This window comes from Macrobrachium rosenbergii, chromosome 8, assembly GCF_040412425.1.
Source record: "Macrobrachium rosenbergii isolate ZJJX-2024 chromosome 8, ASM4041242v1, whole genome shotgun sequence".
NCBI classification, from domain to species: Eukaryota; Metazoa; Arthropoda; class Malacostraca; order Decapoda; family Palaemonidae; genus Macrobrachium; species Macrobrachium rosenbergii.
In genome coordinates this window covers 72,905,696-72,931,131 of record NC_089748.1, presented here as the reverse complement: position 1 = coordinate 72,931,131, position 25,436 = coordinate 72,905,696, and the positions used below count along the sequence as shown (strand labels likewise).

The window sequence follows — 25,436 nt, the reverse complement described above, 5'->3', positions numbered from 1 at the left end:
AGATACAAATGCTGCCCAAACAAGGTCTGATGTTAGAATTCCAACTGGAAACAACAAAAGGGTCAGTTTGGAATACAGAACTTCAGATCAAAACATAATAGGGGCTCCAATACTCACCCCTGATGATGCTGATAATCCTTGGTGAGAGAGACGCCTCAATGTGCATGTAATTAATGAGAGAAAAATTATGATCGAATTTGTACATCTAGAATTTACAAACGGCAGCATTCCCTAATACAGAATGGCACCCAGTACCATCTTCACCAGTAGCCCTTCTTTGGCTGAGCCGGTTGAGCTTCAGACTGTCGCTCGATGGGCCGGAGTTCAATTCCCGCGGCCAGCTGATGAAGAGTTAGAGGAATTTATTTCTGGCGATAGAAATTCATTTCTAGCTATACTGTGGTTCGGATTCCACAATAAGCTGTAGGTCCCCATTGCTAAGTAACCAGTGGTTCCCCACGTAAATAAGTCTAATCCTTGGGCCAAAGCTGTTAATCAGCTCAGTGGTCTGGTAAAACTAAGGTATACTAACTAACCATCTTCACCAGACATGGAGAAACCACTAACAGAAACGATTTTCTTACCCATGCCTATAGCACTAAAAGCTATAGAAATTGCCCTTTAACATGTCAGAGAAAAATGGATCTCTACTTCCATTTTGAATATGACCCAAGTTGCTCTCCAAGTACCCACAGCCTTCTGTCCCTTCACTTTCAAAAATATTAATCATGTGAAGACAGATTTTCAGAATTTGTAGTGACTGAAAACAAGTTACTGGCAGAATTAAAACCATGTTCCACAGTCATCTCAGTTTTGGGAAATTCCACCAAAGAATGGGCGATGCTGCAACTCCCTTTTGAAAGGAAAAAGCTCCCTTTAGATATAGCTGCTCAGCAGTTTGGGACCCCTATGAGAAGACTCTCAGAGGGGACAGCCTCGTCAGAATTTTATGCTAGGCTCCGACTCCATAGCATTATAACCTCTACCACCTTGCTGGAAGTTGCCACCTAAAGGCTTCCAGAAGATCCCAGGATAATTTTTGCTATTGAGGCCAAAAGTCTTATGAGAACCTGATGGGAAGCACTCTTTTACTTCCTAGAATGGTGCATAAAAGCACGAATGGAAGCATTGGAGAGCTCCATCAAATCACTCTCCAGTGTCACTGCAGTATTGTATTCTAACCCCTACGGTAAGGACCTGTTTGAGGAGTCTGTTGTGGCTCAACTCACAAGCACGCCTGCCAACAGAATTGTAGTGTATGCTCTTCTGGGGAAAGGGGAATTCAGGAAACAAAGAACCTATAATCTCCCTTTACCCAACCCCAAAAAAGGCTCACTTTGATAAAAAATCATATAAGCCTTCAGTCACCCCCAAAAATTTCCTCAAAAAACAGGTCGGTGGTCAAGAAGGGACAATTCCCTACAAAGGGACAACAACAGCAGTAAGGAATCTTTTTTCACAAGGTCCAAAAACCATCTTATAGGGGGGAAAAAGTAAAAACAACACCTGGAATGTCTATCAAAGGCAAAGGCAGAGGGGAGGCAGATACCAAGAGGAATTATATTGGTTGGGGGTTAGCTTCGATGACATCACAGACAGTGGAAGTTTTCCCTGTGGGGGGACAGCATTATTTACATGTACAGAAAGGCCCTGTTAAAAAGGCCCATAGAGAAACATGCGTATATTCGCCACCAAGTACGTCTCTTCAGTGTCCTCAAAAAGGATTCCTCCAAAAGAAGAGCGATCCTCATCCAATCAACATTGAACAAGCACATTGTTTGCCAAAAGTTTTGGATAATTACCATTGCCTAAGTACATTGAATCATTCCAAAAAAAGGGACTTAAACAGTTTCTATAGATCTGAAAGATACACACTTTCACATCCCTATAGCTGTTCCCTTCCTCCCCCTTCCTAAGGTTCCAGATGGGAAAAGATACGTACAGATTCAAAGTCATGCCCTTTGGGCTAAACTTGCCTAAAGATATTTTACAAAATTAGCAACGGTACTCGTTCAAGAACTCAAACAAAAAGATTTGGGGGCCCACAAGAAAAGAAGGCTTGAAAAACCTAAGAGCAATGGTCAACAAACTAAGTACAGTCAAAAAGTTTTATAATAAATTTGAAAACATCCTGCCTCACTCCCAGCAGACACTCTCAGTGGCTGGGACTGTGTTGGAACACTCTTCATGGCCTGTTGTCTCTCCCCATCATACTCAAAACAAAATAAAGTAAGTCCTCAAAAGGTTCCTTGCGCAGTCCAGAGCTTCCAGATGGCAATCAGAACGTATGGTGGGTCTGCTGCAGTTCTCATCAGTAATAGATCCAATACTTAGATTGCAACTAAAAATGTGAACAAATTCTGGCTATCGCTTGCAAGAAAAAAGATGCGAGACCAACTTCATCAAAGGATTAAAAGAGTTAGGGAGATACTTAGGCCTTGGATCTGGAAGAAATCTCTGGCAAAACAGGTCACCCTGACTCCTCCATCTGTATGAGTGACAAACACAGATGCCTCGTTGACAGGTTGGGAAGACATTGGGAGGATCATGAGGTGGCAGGGAGGTGGTCAGCTATTCAGGAATTTTTATATCTATTTCCTGGAGCTGATGGCTGTCGTTTTGTCTCTCAAAAAACTCAAACCTCCAGAAGAGAGAGAACATAACTACAATATCCTACATCAAGAGGTTGCGATCATGTTCACCTCCTCTCAATATGGTAATGCTAGCCGTCCTTCGGATGGCACAAGCAATGAAGTGGCACATGTCTGCAATTCACCTCACAGGGGGTCTTATTATAATAGCAGACTCTCTATCAAGGAAAATGACAGCCTCAACAGAGTGGATGTTGGCCAGCATGCTTCCCACACCACCTGTTGGCCATTTTCAAACTACTAATATATGTGTCTCCAAAACAGTCAAGCAACAGCAAGAGATGCCTTCCTAAAGATTGGAACTAGGGGAGGACAATATCTGTTTCCTCCATTGTCCCAGATTTCAAAGGTTTTGAGCAAACTTCTAACCTTCAAAGGAACAGTTTACTTAATAGCTCCAAATTGGCCAAATAGGCATTGGTTTCTATTACCTCAACAACGGATGAAAAGATCAATTCCACTATCGTCCACTGTTCTATCCCAGACAGTAGGAGGGAAAGTCGCTTACGCATGCTCCTTTCTGAGCCGAGACCTTCACGTATAGATTTTTAAAAAATATCTGTCATGATAATTACTAACCCAACATTGCTTGGTACCTAGTGTAAAAATTACGGACATCATCTATCCAGCAATACCAGTCCATACAAAAGATATGGTTAAATTATCCCCATACTGAGAGCCCAGTTGAGATTTCTATAGAAACACTTTGTATTTTTCTTATACAGTACAGGCAGTTGTCGGTTATTGGCGGGGGTTCCTTTCTGGGGGTGTGATGATAACCGAAAATTGGCTATTTCCGGCGCTTTTTCGGCGATTTTCGGGCTTATCGGCGCTGAAAAGTGCTGATTTTCAGTTATCAGCACCTCTGTTAGGTATGTATTAGTGCCAATACCGAACTATCAGCGCCGATAACCGGAAATTGGCAATTTTCAGCGCCGAAAATTGGCGATTTTTGTTGCTAGACAAGCCCCATAAAACCAGATCGCCATTAACTGAGCCCGCCGTTAGCCGGGGACTGCCTGTACTGTATACCCTTTTGAAGGCAAATGCTTTGCAGTTACATCAGTCATGGCATACAAGGCTGCACTAATGGAACCCTTGCTTTATGGTTTCGGGATTGACTCCAGCATAGAAGTTGTCACCTCCCTTCTGCAGTCTTTTGCTCTACAAAGGCCCACTCCTGAAAAACTTCCAATTACTTGGTCCCTGAACAAGGTGCTTAATCAACCCCTCAATTCAGCAGACCCAATACAACCACAACGCACATGCTACAAAAGGCAATCTTCTTGATTGCATTAGCATCAGGAGCTCGCATTAGTGATCTGGGCTCACTTAGATGGGGACGATGCATCACGCAAATAGCTGACCATCAGTTATTGTTGTCTCCAGCCTATTATTCCTGGCCAAGAATAAGGATCCTTTAAAAAAGGAAATCCATTCTTATAAGACAAGTGACATTAGGCCTGGTTCAAGCACTTAAGGTTTACCTAGAATTCATGGCAAACATCCCAGAAGGTCCTATTCTCCTACACCCTAGCACAAACTAACCATTCTCCCTACAAGGGCTGAGAATGATTGTAGTGTTTCTCAGTAAAAAGGCAAATCCACACTCCTTTCCTAGGTCACATGATGTTAGGAAAGTAAGTACGTCGTTGGCCTTCTTTAGAAATGTCTCTTTTGAAGAAGTCTCCGAATGTACAGGGTGGTCATCAGTTAAATTGTTGCCACATGCTGGAACAAATTCGACTACACTGTGTGTCAGTAGGTGGCATGGTTAGTCTTAACCCCTAGGTGTTACATCAGAAAACCAGGGGTCTTATTGACAATGAGTGTGCTAACTGTTACTGGGAGAGTGGCGACAGCACTGCAACCAAACCCAGCATGCTTAGGTAAGCCACTGTAGAGTTCGTGTATAATTTCTTGTTCCTTGGTACCAAAACCTGAAGAGTATTTGGAGTAAAGAATGGGACGTGAAATCTGTGGCTTGACCTTTGACCAGAAATGTTTTTTCCTTTGGGGTGTTGAGATTAAAAATTGAGAGCTTAAACCTTTTTCGTCACCTGTTAATTTCTTTGTAAAACTCCTTGAGGACAAAACAAGCGACTGCTCCATTAAAAAGCAGGTTTTGACACAGGAAAAAACCTATTTTTGGTAGTCGCTGTTGAGTCCTCAAAACCCTCCCACTTCACTGACGAAAAGACATGGGATTTGGGCAAGGGATCAATCTGCATTGACCAACAGAGTAATGACTCCTTGGTCTTTTAACGGCCCGGTTTAAACAAGAGGGCGGATGCACCTGCACAATAGTCTCTTCTCTTTCTTGCAGGTTCTTTTGACGTTGGAAAAACTGTGTTCAGCTTCGCTGAAGATAAGGGAAAGTGACCTCTTATCTTTGAGTCCAGTATATACTCCATCACGTTATAATGTTAATCATTACGACGCAATACCCGGCCAAAAAGACCAACGAGGAGAGAATTCTTTGATATTAGTTTGGTCACCATGGAGCTCTGGTAGACCGTGGAAGGTAACTCTTTGAGGGCTCAACAGCGACTACCAAAAATAGGTTTTTCCTACGTCAAAACCTTTTTTGTAATTAGCTTTTCAGCCATATGTAGAGATTTGGTTGTATTTAAACACTGAAATTTTCCGAAAGATAAGATTTATTTTTAATACAAGTACATCAGTTTACAGTTATAGGCATCCAATCCCATATATCTTGATTTAGGTTCAGATGTTACAGGGAAGTGAAGGAGTCTGCTATTGAAGGTGCTGACCTACCAAGAAAACTGCTTAGGTAGATGTAATTGTTGTTCTTTTCTTTGAGTGTAAAGAATCTGCTGACTACAGGAGTAAGCATTTGTAAGAAAATTCATCTATGTTTTGAGGAAAATAAGTAGGAGAGGGATTTTTTTTCAGCAAAAATTCCTTTTGAATAAAAATCCATTAGCTTCAATATGCTTACTTGTTTGTGCATAGGTAATTAATACTTTATTCTCTTAGTCATTGGCTTTAACCTCTTTCTGGAAATGTCGATAAGTTTTCTGTGGTTCAGTGATATTGATCTCGGGCCTCTCCAGTTAGGTTACATATGTAATGGGGAAGGTATTCACTTCTTGAAAACTGTATTGTACTGCGTGCTTTCACTAATGTAGGAACAAGTTGCTTGATATTTAACTGTGTTGGAGCTTACACTTATCATGCTCAGATGTCAGCTATCTTGGAAATTTCATAAGTATTTTTTAAAATCTTAGGTTAAAATGAAAAATGTTTCTCCTTAAATACGTTTATTCTAGTCTTAAAATTGTATAAACTTTCCACCTTATAATGGCTAGTAGTGACTAAGTCTACATCTTAAAAGGCACATTGTAAAATTCTTGGACTTAGGATTTTTACTTAGTCTATGGGCATTCAGAAATTTTATAAAAGTTCACAAGACACTTCGAGCTTTCACTGTCACCTTTCCACACATCTCACACTCCCTGCCCTGATGCCTTTTTCCAACTGCCTCTGCTTCCAGAGTCTTCGTATATATGGGCATTCATTCAATGCCAAAATCTGGTATAATTTTCCCAAGTTTCATCCAAATGGGCTCCCCTTTTCCATTAACATTTCAAGTTTACTTATCTATACATTTCGTTCAACTGTTGTTATCGAGTTAATGTAATGGTGAGCAGGTCACTGGGCGAGGTCAAGATCTCAATTAGTTCTTTGCCTAGTGCTGTATGAGATAAACACTTTAATTCATATGGGTGACAATCGGTCCAACTTGGTATTTGGGATCACTAAGTTTGTTATTGCCCCTTTTCTGTTTTCCTCTCTGTCCTTATCGGTAATTTTTTGTATGCCCTTGTGTGTTTATTAAGATATTTAGTTTATTTGATTATAGACTCAATTCCATTATATATACAATAAGTAAATTCTATACGTGCTTTATATAAAGTTTGCTCCCTGACATAATTTTTATTTATTTTTAGGTAACAGAGAAAATGCTAAAAAGTACAATGCTGGGAAGGTGATAGAAATATATTGCAACATGGGAAAATTGGAATCAGAAGGTGGCGTAACATACTACTTTTCCAGAGATCAGTGTTACCTGTTTGGTATAAATTTATGCCATGTAGAACTTTGGCATGTATTAGTTCATGGTGAGTATTTTTTTCAACATTTACAATTTTGCTGAAGGTGATATTATTTTTAAATTCTCTTCTCTCTGGCAAAAGACTAGGTATCAAAGAAGAAGTTGGAGATTGATTAGAAAACTAATGAAATATCAGAAAACAAAGAGCTCTTATGAGTGGGACATCTTTTCATTGGTAAAACATATCAAAAGTAGTGTCCCAGGGTTTGGTTTTTGGGCCTTTGCCCTTCATTAGCTACATAAATGATTTGGAATTATGGTTGGTTGACTAGCAAAATAAGGAAGTTTGTTGATGACATGAATATGGTCATTAGTGGTGGTAATGATATAGAAATAAAGCCATTGAGAAAATCTATAGAAAATAGGCAAATGTGCTACGTTATGTATGTAGATTTTAAAAACAGGAATGCCAAGTGTGACCTAATTACCAAGGAGATAAAGAATTGCCATCAGGAGAAAGCTGTAGAAGACATTATCACTAGAGAAAAAACCTTCTAAGCAAAGTACAGTCGACCCCCGCCTATTTGTGGACTTGCCTATTCGCGGATTTCTCCGGGGAGCGTATATACACTATTCGCGGAAAATTTGCCTATTCGTGATATTTTTCATAGAGAAATGTTTCTCAGATTACTGTCATTTTCATGACTAAATGCACTTTTTTGTGATAAAACTATTAAAATATTCAGGTACAAGCAGTCCTCAGTTATCAGCGATCCGGTTTTACTGGGCTTGTCTAGCAACAAAATTGGTGATTTTCAGCGCTGATATGTGCCAATTTCCGCTTATTGTCATGCCGTCGGAACGGAACCCCCTCCAGTAACTGGGGACTGCCTGTATAAGCATTTTTAGAGGGTTTTTTGAGATTTTTGAACTATCAAAATAGGCAGTTGTAAGTGTTTTTAGAGGGGTTTTAAGTATTCGTGGAATTTAGCTATTCGCGAAGGGTAGTGGTACACATCCCCATAAATACCGGGGGTCGACTGTATAGAAGTTGAAAAGCTCATAAAACATGAGGGTAAATTAAATACCAGTTTACTGCTAGGAAAAGAACACTAACCTGCTATGCAGTATTTACACCCCACTTAAAATATGCACTTCAGTTCTGGTTGATGTCCCAGAAGACGGATGGAGAGAGCAGAAACTGTGCAGGCATGAGCAATCAATCTTATATCAAAGAAGGCCAGAACACCTCAACTTGTTCTTTTTAGAAAAGCATCCATTAAGAGGAGTGTTGATAGCAACATCTAAAATACTCAAGTGTATAAATAACATGGGTTATAGGCACCCTTGTATCTTAATAACCAAACTAGGTTCAGTGCAAGGAAATTGCAACTAAAACAGTTCAACATCAGCTACTGTTGGAATTTCTTAATATAAGAGACTATCAGATGAGGTTGTGAATGGTACCATTACCGGCCATTTCAAGAATAGATAAAGCTATGAACACACCAATGATTCTTGTATTTTTCTTAAATTTTTGATAGCATAGCTGCTGTTAGTCCTCAAAGGAATTACACTCTAATGGTCCCCCAGGGCTCCATAAGACAGACCAACCAATCTCAAAGAATTCTCTTATAGTTGATTTCAACCAGAATATCACTTGTTGGCATAGTGGTAGAATATAAAGGACTCTGGACAAGAGGGCTCTGTCTCCTGTCAAAAGCTGCTGCCTTGGTTTTTCCTTCATTCTACTGGCACAGATGTGACAACAGTGTGTATGTCGGCTAACTTCATTACATTCTGGTCTGTCACAGAGTTCACATAACCCCAGTTTTTTTATAGGTGACTTACCCAGTAATTACATAGCTGTTAGTTTTCCACATAATGCAGCCTATTAGTTTTCCACATAATGCAGCCTAAATTCAAATTTCACGGGTAGCGCTTCAATTGCTAAGTGTAGGTGCAAAGTACTGCCCCCTAACAGCAATGCTAGGAATGACTTAGCTAACCACCTCATTCTGTTTTCTGCCGTACTCAACAAAACATCGAGTGCTTACTGCAGCTTGTTCTTATTTTCCGGTTATATCACCGGATTTCAGCAGTATTACACAACCACCGGAATGCATATTTCATAGCCCTTAAGCAGAAATGTTTCAGGATGAGTCCTGCCTTTTTTTTGTTTTTACCGTGATTTAGATTCATCAACAAGCCAGCTACTTGCAAGTCGCCGGTAATAGTTTGGTCTTAAAAGTAATTCTTGAAAGTTACACCATTCCTTTAGGCCAAAACTTTTACAGTCATGTTTTGCTTACTGGGCTTAGGCTATGTGCAGGTTGCAGGTAAATAATTGCCTTAAAAGTAATTCTTGAATATTGTGCCATTCCATGAGGCCAAAAACTTTTGCATTCTTGATTTGTTTACTGGGCATAGGCTACACCCAGCCACTGGTCAACAATTGACTTAAAATTAATTCTTGAATGTTACGTCATTCTGTTAGACCAAACTTTTGCTTTAGGGAGTGGTTTACTGGCCATAGGCTATTCGCAAGCCTCCAGTAAATAATTACCTTAATGTTATTCTTAAATGTTACACCATTCCTTTAGGCCAAACATTTGCCATTTATTTTTTGTTTATTGGGCTTAGGCATCTTGCAAGCCTCCCGTAAATTATTTTAAAGTAATTCTTGAATGTTACACCATTCCATTAGGCCAAAATATTTGTAATTTGTTTTTGTTTATCGGGCCTGGGCTACTCATCACACTTTCCTTTGCAGAGAACACCCCGTAGTTGGGGCCAAGCTGTCAGGTGCGGAAGTCTGAAGTGGCTGCCAAGCAAGGGCTGAGAGAGCACATAGCAGGAGATGGGCGCTTTCTCGAAGCATCTTGTCGCTTGGAGACCAAAATCAGGGTGCTTGCAGATCTTTATCACCTCTTTCTCAGAACACAACCATCATCGCAGAGTCTACTGTTTTGGTTTTCAGCCTCAACTCTTGGAATTTTTGAGCTTTTTCCTTCCGCCAAGAGAGTTTTCAGACAGTCCGTAAGTTTCTATAGCTCACAAAACTTAGTGAATATAACTCTGGGTACTTTGTCCACCATTGTTCGTCAAGATTAGGCATCCTATGAGAGTCTTACTTTTTCATCCAGTTCTGAGGTTTCCAGTGCAAACAAGCACTGTAATGGTTTTTTGTTTCATCATGCAATTATGGTTGCCCCTCTCTTGCTTCCTGTCAATAGGTAGTGAGACTAGCTTCATGTCTCAGCCTTCCTGCATTTTTGCTGTGGTTCCCTCTGTCACTCCTTCGGTCTGACTTCACGCCTGGATTCAACTTTCAATCTCATGGCACCAACCAACTAACACTAGATGCCGATTCCCAAATGCTCACCCCCTCTTCCAGAGCGCTTGGCACCATTGGTGCCTGGCTTCCACCACTGAGCGCCTAACACCCACTCACTGGCTAATTTCTTTTTTAGAGGATTGTGTTTGACCTAGAGTTGGTCACAGCCTGGTTTGGACTAGGCCTCTGTTTTTTGTTGTGCCTTGATTTTGGTGGATTATGGACTTTGCAGCCCTTTTTTTAAGTTTGCCAGATGTAAGTTCTGTTCCATGTACAGCTCCTCATATGCTTCAGGCTGTACAGGGTACTGTCAGTCCACACGGGCCACAGAGCCAACAGCGGGTCCACACTTTGTCTGAAGTTTGCTCCATGATCCTTCAACAACAAAAGAACTTCTTCGGTGGGCAAACCAATCAAGTTTTCTGGCCACACAAATTTTTAATGGCTCTTAAGTTTTGGCAGTCATATCGAGCTGTCAGAAGAGTGATCTTCCTTCTGAGTGGGCCTTCAATCTCCTGGTCTCATGGGATCTGTGGACTCTAAGGGCCGAGGTGACTTTGGGCCTGTCCATCACTGCAAGGACCCTTCGCCTCCTCCCTTGGATTCTCCAGTCCCAAACCCTCTTGTATAAGCGACAGTCGCCATATGCCGACTGATCCTTCTTGGTCCTCCTCGCCTTACACATTCCTATGGTTCAGGGAAGCCCTAAGTAAGTTTCAGGCTCGTAACGTTACAAGGACCCTCATACTCCTGTTCTGTCCTACATAGAATGATTCCCAAATCTGCGACGGTTGATGACGGACCCTCCAGGTTCCTTCCCCAACCGTTTCTCCTCAGTCAACCTCCCTCAGGACCACCACTCTTCCCCAGGCAGGCTTCAGGTGATCCGAAGGCTTGTCAGTTGAAAAGGTTTTGAAATGTGTCACAAAGACTATGGCATGCAAACGTCAATCTTGTAGCTACATCTACCAGACTAGGGTCGATTTTCTGTAACTAGTACCTCACACACTTTGTCTCCCCTTTTGAGACATTGTGACCCAGTGGCGGATTACCTCTTTTACGAGGAGGTCTAGGTTCTCCAGTACTCCTCCATTTAGGAGTATAGAGCTATGCTTAACTCAGGTTTAGGCACAGGGACCTTGATATATTCCTAATCTCTGTCCCTCCGCAAGTCTTTTACCCATCCAAGCAAGGAAGAAATTGACTTGGATTGTTTGTTACCCTTGGGCATTTTAGCCAAGTTCAAGGTCCCATCCAAGACCTGGATCGGTTCTCTCTGCTTTTAGATTATTACAAACTTCCTTGACTTCCAGGAGCACCCAACATCTCATGATCTAACTTGCCTGGCGCCCAGCTCCTCTGGCACCAGCCACAGCCTGGTGCCAACTCATGCTCCAAGTGTCCGCCAGCTTCCAAGGTCATAGCTCGCCTGGCACCCAGCTCCTCTGTCTCCAGCCACAGCCTGGCGCCAACTCATGCTCCTAGTTTCCTCCAGCTCCCAACCCCCTAGCTTGCCTGGCACCCAGCTCGTCTGGCTCCAGCTCTTGCTACGAGCGCCCAGTAGCGCTACCCAGCTTGGAAGTAGTATAGAGACCTCTCTGTCCAGTTGGAGTTTTTCAGAAATTCCCTGAGCTGAACCAGAAATCAGAGGACCATCCATAACCTAGGGAGTCCTGGCAAGAACCCATCTCTTCCTCTGTCTAAATGTGATGTCCTCCTTCCTATATGGACTTCATCTCTGAGACACACTCAGTTTTTCTTGGAGTGCATTTTGCCTACTTTAAAGCAAAGCTGAGGATGTCAGAACAGCCTCTGCCTCCTTAGTTTTTCAGACGCTATATGCTCTTTATGTCCACCATTCTACTATCCACCTACCTGAAGTGTAAGTGATCTTTGCTTCTCTCTATTTGTGTGAAAGTTTAAACAGTGTGGAAATTTTCCAATACCTTGAGACTATTTTTAGTGACTGGCATGTCATCGTGGAAGGAAGCACAGGATGTCCTACTCTGTCTCTTCACCTGTTCAGTAAGGTGCTGAGTTTGGAGAGCCAGGGGGTACAACGTACTTGAAGCACCCACCACTCTCAGTAGATGGGTTGTGGTTTTATTTCAGCATAGGTGTCAGTGTTATCTGGTTGTTTTAATTTTGGTGCTGCACCCAGGGCAAGGGTGGGCACCTATCATGCTTTGCTAGCTATCGGAGCACTTCCGTCGCTGCAAATATCCCCCTAAGTTGGAGGCAACCCCTGGCTATACCGCCACGCCACTACAATTTGAATATCAACCGGAGGCAGAATCCACCTGCAGTAGCTCTCTTAACTGATAGGAAACGACAAACATTGATTTTCAGTGCTAGCAACTTTTCTACTTCAAATTCATTACATGACTTAATGGTTTGGAGTAGAATATATCTATGATCCCACTTCCTATCAATTTGGAATCAGCTATGTAATTACTTGGTAAGTTACTTATACAAAAATGACATCTTTATAATAAAATAAAGTTTTATATATACAGTACTTACCAGCAATTACATGATTGGAGCCATCCCTTCTCCCCTCTGATGGACATTAGGCATAAAACAGAGTGAGGTGGTTAGCTAAGTCGTTCCTAGTATTGCCAGTAATGGGTGGTACTGTGCACCTACACTGGGGAATTGAAGCGCTACCCATGAAATAGGAATTTGGCTGCCTTGTGGAAAACTAGTAGCTATGTAATTACTGGGTAAGTATATATAAAACTTTATTTTATTATAAAAATGTCATATTTGCTCGAAAAAATTGATCATAACAAATTTAAAGCTTACTACAAATTTTTAGACCCATTGAAAAGTTTTAGTTCCTTCAAATTTTAACGGTAGGCTTATATTTGTTAAAACTGGGAGTCTGTTAGGTGTCCTGCAAGGTGATAAGTTAGGATTACATCACGAGGATACTTTGTAATTGCCATGCTGTTTTATCCTGTCTAACAAAGTAATAATTAGCATTAATGCAATACAGTAATATTAGACAATTTTGATATTGAAACTCATTAGTCAGTGACTTTTTTAACATTGATAAATAATTTTTAGGTTATTGAATGGGTAAATCGGGTTAGCCTAATTAATAAAAATAAATATAAATCAAATTTAATTTAAAAGAATAAATATAAACAAAATTTAATATTAATAATAAAAATTAAAAAATACATGAATAGCCCCATTAGTAGTTCCCAGTTGTACTTGATTGATGAGCCTTGGTGTTTACCAAGGGTCATTATTTCGTCTGTAGTATCTTATAATCAAACTAAATGGATTTTGTGATAGAGAAAGTTACCCAGTTATCTAGTGTTAAAGGAAGTACTTTCACACGGATCTACTTCTAATGGGTATTGCTCACTGATAGTGATGTGTCAGGTGTTTAAGAAAATTGTGATGCTTGTCTTTTTCATAAAGGAATACAAAAATCATGCAGATCTACCTCTAATGGGTATTGCTCACTGATAGTGATGTCACAGGTGTCTAAGAAAATTGTTGTGATGCTTGTCTTTTTCCTAAAGGAATACAAAAGTACTTTTTTATAATGGTAAGCTTTGTCAAACATTTTAAAACCTTAGACATACTGATTATATATATGGTACAATATTTCCAATGATTAATGATTTGAATTATGTACGAACTAATGTTGCCTACCACCTTTACCTGGTGCTTGGGAATAGACTGGGTAATCAAAGTTGTGAAATGTATAGAAATACATTGTATGGGTATCCATGTAGGTTTGTCATATTTGAGTTTAGAAATATATGTGGGTACTGTAAATCCTTCAAGGCAATGTTATTGTAGTAATTGTGAATTCATATTTTATTACATTACTACTTTTTATGGATATGACCCATTGATCTTACTTTTATGGTATGACCCATTGATCTTAATACCTAACAGCATACTATAGACACATACTTGTGGCCATGTTAGCTTGTTTTAATTTGAAGTGTTAGTGACTGTTGGATCATTAGACTAAAATCTGTATCTAATTCTCCTGAATCTTCTATTCCAACATGGAAGACAAAAGAAGCTGATTGGACAAAGTTTACCCAAGGAATCAAAACAAAAAGTTTGAATCTGTTAAACCTCATATTGAATTATAACCATTACAAAAATACTCTTTCCCTAAAACAGGTTGTAAATCATGGAGACATGTTCCCTGGTGGGACAAGAAAAAAATGCATGGCCTTCATGAGGGAGGTATAAAAACAGCGGCTCAGTAACCTGCAAAATCAATTGTAAACTGGCCCAAGCAGGCAGCACTGCTACTGTGAAAAAGCAAAAGGAGACTCTTAGATGCATTATATTAATGGACTAAATTCTGAAACTTCCCTAATTCTGATATGGAAAAAGATTGGAAAACTCAGTGGGAAATTTATACCATCCCTCTACTATCACTGAAAATAAGTGATGATTAAATCACCAACCCAGATGACATTGCTAATAGGCTTAGGGACCATTTTTCAGAGATCTCAAAAACCCAAGCACTCACCACCAAATTTAAGGTCATTAGATTCTGAAATAGAAATTCAGTTGCAACTTTATGACAATTGTAAGAGTGCAATGCCACTTTTACAATGAGGGAGCTACAACATCCCTGTATATCAGAAGAAAATGCCTTAGGTGAAGAAAATATCATTTATAGGATAATAAAACACCTTCCTGATGAATCTAAGGCTTTCTTGTTAGAGATTTTCAACAAAATATGGGAAACAGGAATCTTTCCCAATAGCTGGAAAATTGCATGAAACTCATGGAGAAAATGATAACATATCATCTAATGCAGTTTCTGGAAAAATAACTTGATATCTAAAAATCAGTTTGTCTTTAGAAAGAACAGAAGTACTCTAGATCCACTTCTTTGTCTCTCAGAGCAGATACAGCAAGGATTTGCAGAGGAAAAGCAAACCATTAGTGAATTTTTTGATATGGAGAAGGCATAACACCACATACATTAGGTGTAAAAGGCAACACGTTAAAATTTATCAAGGCTTTCCTAACAGGAAGATACCTGCAAGTTCAAGGCAATAAAATATTTTTATACAAATAATATGAAGAGGAATCCCAAGGAAGTGTACTAAGTGTCATTTATTTTTCTGTGTTAGTTAACAAGATCATAGAAGCAGTCCATGCTCATGTTAGGCCTATTCAAAGAGTCATGAAGTGAAATTTCTGGGACTAATATTTGACAGGAAACTAACTTGGGCTTCACATATAAACTGTCTAAAGAATAAAGCTAAAAAGTTTCTAGATATCCTAAAAAAAGGTAAAGAGTGTCCTTTAAAACTATGTAATGCATTATATTGGTCCAAAATAGACTACAGCCTGTGAAACAGAACTCAAAAAGCTAGATGTCATTGGTAACAAGGGTTTACATATATCCTTCAGAGTTTTCAGGACTTCTCCCATGGAAAGCATTGCTTGGTTGCTGATCAGCTTCCATGCCACGCCCGGGCTGGACAAACAAGAAAGATCCACTCGGATGTTATTATTATTATAGAAGATTTCAGACAATTTTCCTAAAATTAATGGCATTTTACGATATGTATATATCTGCTAGACCTAAGAAGAGAAGAGCTTGCACTTCAATGCATAATGAATAGATTGAAAAGTTCATGTAATATTCCAGCTAAATACATACTTTCATACACACTTAGAAAATGTAACTCAAATTTAACATCCATGTTTCAAGTAAACTCCTCCAAATTCGTATCAGTAAAGAGGTGGATGATAATTCCTCGAAAGGGCAAAGGATTATGAAAATTGAATACCCAGACAATCCAGTGTGGATGCTTCAAGAACCAAAAATCTGTCCAAAATCAGCAAGAAAAATTTATCTTAGGGGGCTGTAAAATCCCAGATTTTGGCTTATGACAAGAGCCATAAAAACTCCATTAAGATCGACTCGGATCAAAGACCCAGGATGGACTTGGTTTTGCTAGTATACAAAATAAGGAATCTTTTATACAATATCAATGCTCCAGTCTGAACTGCTGAACTGACAGCTATTCTCAAATAAAATGAAGACAATAACTTTGCTATTTATGCAGACTTTTAGCACTCTATCAGCCATTAAACACAAGGCCTTCACATCTGACTACAAAGAGAATCTAGGGTTGGCTCTGCTGGCTTGCTTCCCATTACAGATTGATCCAGTTTTGTTGCGTATCAGACCATATTGGAATCCAAGGAAATAAAGAAGCTTATAAGCATGCCAAATATGCAATGAAATAGGACAGTTTTGATTATTCCTATCTTACAACAGACAAAAATGGCAAAATAGATGGAACTCATTTTCAGTGAGCACTTGAAATATCAGAAGATATGTCCCTTGACTGACCCTTGGTCTTCATCTAAGGAGAGAAATTGTGGGTTTGAGACAAGGCTCTTTAGATTAAGTATAGGGCATATACAGTTTATCTGACACAGAAGTTCGTATTTCAGGGCAATAGCATACCAGTGTGTGATCTTCGTGATACCCCACCCCCCTTACTTAGGAGCACATGTTTATGGGCTGTCCCAAGTTTGTTGAGGAGAGAAGACAACACCATATTTTTGTTGCTATAGAACAAATTATATGTGATGCCTTTGATGTTAATAACATACAGGTAATGGAATACAATAAAGATACTGGAATGTTTTATGGTATTAGTTGAAGCAAAGTTCATTTTTAGATAGTAATTTATTTTTTATTTTTATTTAATAGTAATTCCTCAGTTTGTGTTGTGGTACTGTATAACCTAATGGTTCCAGTGCACAACCAGTAGACCAAACATTCATAAATCAAATCAAATTGAATTAATATAGATCCAAAGACTCGTCTCCCTCTCCCCTCCCATTTAACAAGGGGGACCTGCAAAGTAGAGCTATATTCTGCACATATCCCTGGGTATTAGACAGAATTAGCTACCTGTTGACTTGAATTCCCTTTAGCAGACTTCAGAAGTCTGAAAGTTTGATTACTTTGGTGAGTCCTACCCAGATTAGTGGCTTGCTCATGCTTGGGCCCTACCACTTTGTCATCCCGGGTACCAAACTATGTAGGAGGTTACAGGAATCATTCCCTTCCCTGCTTGCATGGCTTTTGCATCTTCAAGGCAGGTCAACATACTTCTGTCACACCCTGATAAAAGTTTTTCAAGTGAGGTAGATAGACACTATATGGTTTTTGTTTGTTTGTTTGTTTTTTTGATAGCGTAGTCACTGTCTCGTCCTCAATGAGTTACCTTCCATGGTCTACCAGAGCTCCATGGTGACCAAACTAATATCAAAGAATTCTCTTCTAGTTAGTCTTTTGGCCAGGTATTGTTTCGTAATGATTAACATTATATCACATGATGGAGTATATATTGGACTCAAAGATAAGAGGGCACTTTCCCTTATCTTCAGCGAAGCTGAACCCAGTTTTTCCAACATCAAAAGAACCTGCAAGAAAGAGAAGTTACTATTGCGCATGCGCATCCACCCTCTTGTATACAACTAGGCCGTTAAAAGACCAAGGAGCCATTACTCTCTCTTTGGTCTAAAGCGAACCGTTCACGTTGTTACCAGCGCTCCGAAAAAATTCGACTCTTTTCTCCGTTTTAGTATCGACGATTATGGAAATATCAAACATAGCAAGATAAGTGCTCAATTAATACAAACAGTTGAAAGTTTTAGTTTTAAACTTCTGGAATTTTTATAATTTGTGTGTTAAAGCCGGAACCCAGCTCGTTGATCACTAGCCTACTTAGTTTGGTAAAGCGTTGATTGCTACCTGGTTTCGTAAAACGAAAATTGTTTTAAGTTCTAACAAAATGTTTTAACTAAATGTTCTACAACTTATTATTAATATGGAAAACCCTTTCAGATTATACGATGTCTACAATAATCTAGGCAGTAAGTGAGAATAATTCAGACTAGATTAATAGTGGATGTTGTCTGTAGCCTATGTACATCCTTGGATTACGTATCCTAAGTGGCCAAGCTTAGACCGAGGACCCTAGGATCAGATAATAACAACATCTGGGCAAAGTAAATTGATAGCCTGACAATGAGGTTACATATCAGTATAAATTTTCTCCTTTTAATATAAGCCTGTGCGCTTGAGCATGAGCTAAATAATCCAGGACTAGCCTAGGCATTACCTTATATCAAGTTAAGTGGTAACTTTCCATGGAACATCCCATTTTTGGACTAAATTATTAGCCTAGACCATGTAATTGGGACTAGGTGAAATTGTAATCTGTGCTGGATGAGATGGTAACCTAGCCTTAAGGCTACGTACTAAGGTAGGCTAATTGTTTTGTTTATGTAACCCATACACTTAAGTGTGAATAAAATAATCCAGATTAGGCAGTAGCCTAGATTAGAGTACGTTATAACCTGGTTATCATTAGTGATTACTGTTTTATATAGTAAACCAAATAGCCTAGGATTGGATATAAACAACGAACTGGGTTAGACAAATAGTTGAATAATTATAAGGTTATAATAATCTGGATTAGGCACTACCCTATACTAGGTTAAGATAGAACAAATAAGCCTAGGATTATACATAAACAGTATCCTAGCCTAAATAAAATAACCTAGTTTGTTATGACTCGGTAGCTTATCTGTAAGGTTACATGCTAGTAGGGTCTTGTGTAGCCTATATCCTTAAAGGTGATAAAATCTAGAACAGGCAGTAGCCTAACCTTGTTAAGTAGGAACCCCCTTATAATGAATGTCCTACTATTAGCCTAAAACAGCAATGGCCAAGTATCAGATGAAAAGGTAGTCTCAGCCACATAAAACAGAAAAATAGATAAGAGAATAATTTTCTGTAAAGCTTGTCTTTTAAGTTGTAAATAAGCCTAGAATAGGTTAAGCAAGAACCTTCTAAGAAGTCCTCTATTCTTAGCTTAACGTAGATTAAACTAGAATCATTACCCTAAGCTATACAAAACAGTAGGTTGGGTTAGTCGGACAAATTAGTTCATAGCAGTTAGTCTGAATGGCATGACAGTTGGAATTAAAAATTTCACTTGGCCATTGCAAAAGGACTAACAGTGTATAAGTAATACAGCCATGTACATGTATCAAAACTAACCTAAACCTTAGAAGGTTTAACAAAGATATTTAATTAAATGTATTAAAACTGCACAATTGTAATCAAATTAACCTGTAATATGGAAACTATATGAGGAACTACAGAAGTGTCCCACACTTAAAAACAATTAATACTAACTAGCTTCTAACAACAACTTGCTTTATATCACTACATGGCCACCATTAGGCAGGATCCTCAGTTCAAGTATTCCGTAGCAAATTGCTCGTTTCATTTTTTGCCAGTGGGTACATCCCATACCACCTGCCATGAGCATAGTCCTTGTAAAAAACAAGGAAAATTTACTTGGTCGCCAGATTTGGGCGAGATCTGTAGTATGCTCTTGGCAGCAAGTTGTAAGGACGAAACAGCTCCTTTTAAGCTGTCTCAATTGGGCCTAGGGTTCATTAGGGGTGAGGAAGGGGGAGATTATCTTTCCGGCAGAACTCCAGCAGCAGATATTTAACCCTTCCTCTGAACAACATCAATGTGTTGGCCAAAACCCATTAACATCAGTCGCCAATACCTCTCAGGTAGTAGAGGAATCTTTACATGGAGTTCTCATTCTTATTAAAAAATATGCAGTGAACATTGCCATCGAAATGGCCCTGCTGAACCCAGAAGGCTCAGGGAATTCTATTCCCCATGTAGCTATCATTGCTGAATAGGATCTTTCCCCAAAAAGGGATACTGGGATCCACCTAACTCAGACTGAAATGTCTACTTTTTTGGAAAGGTATAGTAACTTGCCCAGGACTTCTGTCCCTTCATTAACAGCCAGTTACAGTTTAGTTGCTGAAGCTCAGTTAGATTGCACAAGCTCCCCCAAAAGGGATACACAGTTTATGGCAAGCTCCCCAAATACAGTTTGTGGCAAGCTCCCCCTAAAAAGGGATGCACAGTTTGTGGCATTTGATCAGTTCTGCAAGGAAATTGAGATTTTATTGACCTGTACCCCCAAAAGGGATACACAGTGTGCAGCAAGCTCCCCTAAAAAGGATACACAGTTTGTGACATTTGATCAGTTCTGTAAGGAAATTGAGATTTTATTGACCTGTACCCCCAAAAGGGATACACAGTGTGCAGCAAGCTCCCCCAAAAGGGATATACAGTTTGTGACATTTGATCAGTTCTGTAAGGAAATGGAGATTTTATTGACCTGTACCCCTAAAGGGATACACAGTTTGCGGCAAGCTCCCCCAAAAGGCATACACTGTTTGCAGCAAGTTCCCCCAAAAGGGATACACAGTTTGTGCCATTTGGTCAGTTCCATAAAGAAACTGAGTACCATCAAAGACACCCTTGCCACAGATCAGCAATATATAAGGGACATGAAGCATGATTCTGTAAAGCAAAGTCAGTCAGTCATGTACGCACCAAAGTGTAAAAGTACTACATCCTGTGACTGAAAAGTGAGTGTAGATACAAGTGCCCCCCAAACAAGGTCTGATTTTAGAATTCCGACTAGAAACAACAATGGGTCGGTTTGGAATACAGAACTTCAGATCATCAAAACATAATAGGGGCTCCAGTACTCACCCCTGATGATACTGATAATCCTTGGTGAGACACCTCAATGTGCACTTTCTCTCCCAATAGCAAGTAGGTAATTAATGAGAGAAAAACTCTGATCGAAGTTGTAAATGTAGAATTTACAAACGGTAGCATTCCTTAATACAGAATGGCACCTGGTACCATCCTCATCAGACTTGGAGAAACCACTAACAGAAATGGTTTTCTTACCTGTGCCTATAGCATTAAAAACTAAAGAAATCACCCTTTACCAGGTCAGTGAAAAATTGATTTCTACTTCCTTTTTGAATTAGACCCAAGTTGCTCACCAAGTAGCCTCGTCAGAATTTTATGCTAGGCTCCGACTCCTTAGCATTATAACCTCTATCACCTTGCTGGAAGTTGCCATCTTAAGGCTTCCAGAACATCCCAGGATAATATTTGCTGTTGAGGCCAAAAGCACTCTTTGACTTCCTAGAATGGCGCATAAAATTGCGATGGAAGTATTGAGAGCTCCATCAAATCACTCTCCAATGTCACTGCATTGTTACATTCTAACCCCTTCTGTAAGGACCTTTTTGAGGAGTCTGTTGTGGCTCAACTCAGCGAGCATGCCCACCAACAGAATTGTACAGTGTACGCTTTTCTTTGAAAAGAGGAATTCAGGAAACAAAGTACCCAAAATTTCCCTTTACCCAACCCCAAAAAAGGCTCACATCAAAAATCATATAACCCTTCAGTCACCCCAAAAAATCTTTCCTCAAAAAACAGTTAGATGGTCAGAAGGGACAATTCCCTGCAAAGGGACAACAACAACTTCAAGGCCATCCTTTTTCACAAGGTCTAAAAACCATCTCATAGGGGGGGGAAAAGAAAAACAACACCTGGAATGTCTATCAAAGGTGAAGGAGGAGGCAGATACCAGGAGGAATTATGTTGGTTGGGGGTTAGCTTCGATAACATCACATACAATGGAAGTTTTCCCTGTGGGGGGACAGAAACTTGCCTATATTCGCCACCAAGTATGTCACTTCAGTGTCCTCAAAAGGGACTCACCCAAAAGAAGAGTGATCCTCAACCAATCAGCATTGAACAAGCACATTGTTTGCTGAAAGTTTTGGATAGTTACCGTTGCCTAAGTACATTGAATCATCTCAGAAAGGGACTCGGACAGTTTCTATAGATCTGAAAGATGCACACTGGCACATCCCTATAGCCATTCTCTTCCGCCCCCTCCTAAGGTTCCGAATAGGAAAAGATACGTACAGATTCAAAGTCATGTCCTTTGGGGTAAACATTGCCTAAAGAATATTTTTCAAAACTAGCAACGGTATTCGTTCGAGAACTCAAACAAAAAGATCTGGGGGCCCACAAGAAAAGAGTGCTTGAAAAACCTAAGAGCAATGGTCAACAGACTACAGTACAGTCAAAAGGTTTTATTATAAATTTGAAAACATCCTGCCTCATGCCCAGCAGACACTTTCAGTGGCTGGGACTGTGTTGGGATACTCTTCATGGCCTGTTGTCTCTCCCCATCATACTCAAAACAGAATAAGGCAAGTTCTCAAAAGGTTCCTTGCACAACCCAGAGTTTCCAGATGGCAATCAGAACGTATGATGGACCTGCTGCAGTTCCCGTCAGTAATAAATCCAATACGTAGATTGCAACTAAAAATGTGAACAAATTCTGGCTATCGCTTGCAAGAAAAAAGATGCGAGACAGACCTCATCAAAAGATTAAAAGAGTTGGGGAGATGCTTCGGCCTTAGATCTGACTCCTCCATCTGTATGAGTGACAAACTCACAGATGCCATGTTGACAGGTTGGGAGGACATTGGGGTGATTGTCAGGAGGCAGGGAGGTGATCAGCTACTCAGGAATTGTTATATCAATTTCCTGGATCTGATGGCTGTCTTTTTGTCTCTCAAAAAACTGAAACCCCCAGAAGAGAGAGAACATAACCACAATATCCTACATCAAGAGGTCTGGATCACATTCACCTCCTCTCAATATGGTAATGTTAGCCATCCTTTGTATGGCGCAAGCAATGAAGTGGCACATGTCTGCAGTTCACCTCACAGGGGGTCTCATTGTAATAGCAGACTCTCTATCAAGGGAAACGACAGCCTCAACAGAGTGGATGTTGGACAACCACTCTTTTCAAATAATAGCCAACATGCTTCCACAACCAGAAATGGACCTGTTCACCACATGCTAGAATCACAAACCCCTAATGTATGTGTTGCCAAACCTGGACAGTCAAGCAACAGCAAGAGATGCCGTCCTTAAGGCTGGAACAAGGGGAGGACGATAATTTTTCCTCCATTGTCCCAGATTTCAAAGGTTTTGAGCAAAATTCTAACCTTCGTAGGAATAGTGTACTTAACCCTTAAATGCCGAGCCTCTATTTACAAAAACGTCTCCCGTATGCCGGTGGCGTTTGGGAGTTAGCGCCGAAGCGGAAAAAAAGTTTTTTTCAAAAAATCACAGCATGCTTAGTTTTTAAGATTAAGAGTTTGTTTTTGGCTCCTTTTTTCATCATTGCCTGAAGTTTAGTATGCAACCATCAGAAATAAAAAAAAATATCATTATCATATATAAATATTGAAATATATGACAGCGCAAAAAAAAAATTTCATATATAATTTTATACAAATCATGCTGTGAGCAAGACGGTTAAAGCCAACGGGTTATTTATTTTTTTCTTTGTATTGTACACTAAATTGCGATGATTTTGGTATATAACAAATTGTAAAACGATCAAAGCAACACAGAGAAAATATTATCACAAAATGATGCATGAATTCGTAACACACAGACGTAAAAAAATGTTTTTTTCAAATATTCACCATAAATCGAAATATTGTGCTAGAGACTTCCCAGTTGTTGAAAAATGAAGCTAATTGATTGAATATACTAGACTGTAAGTGTTTTAGCTTACAATTGCAGTTTTCGACCATTTCGATCGAGTTAAAGTTGACCGAAAGTCGAATTTTTTCTATTTATCGTGATTTATATGAAAATATTTCTAAACTGATAAAAGCTACAACCATGAGTTATTTTCTGTTGTATTCTACATGAAATTGCGCACATTTTCATACATAAAACTTTATGTAATGACTAATATAAAATGGTGCAAACATTACGACAACGTGTGAAAAGAATTTCTGGGCTGGACGTAAGGAAAAAGTTTTTTCAGAAATTCACCATAAATCGAAATATTGTGCTAGAGACTTCCAGTTGGTTGAAAAATGAAGGTAAATGATTGAATATTACTAGATTGTAAGAGTTTTAGCTTAAAATTGCGTTTTTTGACCATTTCGGTCGAGTCAAAGTTGACCAAAGGTTGAAATTTTGGCAGTTATCGTGGTTTATATGAAAATATTTCCAAACTGATAAAGCTACAACCATGGTTGTATTTTGCTGTATTGTACATGAAATTGCACATTTTCATATATAAAACTTTATGTAACAGCTAATATAGAACAGTGCAAAAATTACGAGAAAATGACTGAAAGAATTTATGAAATTTTCGCTGAGTTATTGCCGTGCGTAAGAAAAAATTTTTTTCAAAAAATTCACCATAAATCGAAATATTGTGCTAGAGACTTCAATTTGTTGCAAAATGAAGGTACATGATTGAATATTACTAGAATGTAAGAGTTTTAGCTTACAATTGCGTTTTTCACCATTTCGGTCGAGTCAAAAGTTGACATAAGGTTGAAATTTTTGTAGATCGACGTGACGGTCGTCGATTCGCACCCAACAGACAATTTTAGTTGACGATGATACGTCCATCAGGCGTTTAAGGGTTAATATCATTCAAAGTCATCTTAAACATTAGTACCCTTAAAAATATATACAGTACATATGTACTTCTAACCCTTCCAGCCAAATCTGAAAGAGAGAGTTACCACTACAACAAATTCAGCCACCCTTCGGGCCAGCCCTAGGAGAGCTGTTAATCAGCTTAGTGGTCTGGTTAAACTAAGATATACTTAACTTGTACTGGCAGGGCAAAAGAGAGAGAGTTTAGCTCTTTAATCTCTTGAGGAATGTTAATCCATTTCTCTTTACAACATTATATGTTATCTTTTCGTGAGAGAGAGAGAGAGAGAAGGGCTGAACTAAGTATCTATTTAACTATCCATATATTTCTCACATTTTACCCTTTTGCGAGAGAGAGAGAGAAAGGAAGGAAGAAAAAGAGAAATTGATTTGATCATGTTGTGGCAACATTTAGAGTAATTTGACATATTTGACAGGTTCACCCACCACCCTGAGCTTGAAAACTCAGGAAAGGATTATGGTTGAAATTTGTTTGATTAAAATTTATCTTTCATAACTTACTGTAAAAGTGCATAAATGTTGTAATGACTGTATTATTATTATTATTATTATTATTATTATTATTATTATTATTATTATATCTTATTAATCTTATTGGTATTTGAAAACTATTACTTATTATATAGGTAAATCAATAAACATACCATAAAAATTTGAGAGAGTCAAGAGAGAGAGAGAGAGAGAGAGAGAGAGAGAGAGAGAGAGAGAGAGAGAGAGAGAGAGAGAGAGATTTCTGGTACTTGACCAGTAAGTCAGCAACACTGACCACCCAACCCTTGCTGTAAGGTTACTTGACATATATGACAGACACACCCACCCCCCTCTCTCCAAGTCTTAAGCAAAAGATTAGGGGTCAATATGTATTCCTTTAAAAAGTTACATAATCTTACTAATTCACTATAGTATTTTCTTTAATAAATT

At 39.2% G+C, this 25,436-nt stretch overlaps 1 protein-coding gene across 4 annotated transcripts in view; it reads left to right on the top strand.

Annotated features, from left to right (window-relative positions):
* LOC136840991 (uncharacterized) overlaps positions 1–25,436 on the top strand; it is a 126,094-nt gene that overhangs the window by 69,560 nt on the left and 31,098 nt on the right. For all 4 annotated transcript variants that reach the window (XM_067108008.1, XM_067108009.1, XM_067108006.1 and 1 more), the window contains exon 3: positions 6,626–6,796. In XM_067108008.1, coding sequence (XP_066964109.1) covers positions 6,626–6,796 — 171 coding nt within the window. The remainder of the gene's footprint in view (positions 1–6,625; positions 6,797–25,436) is intronic.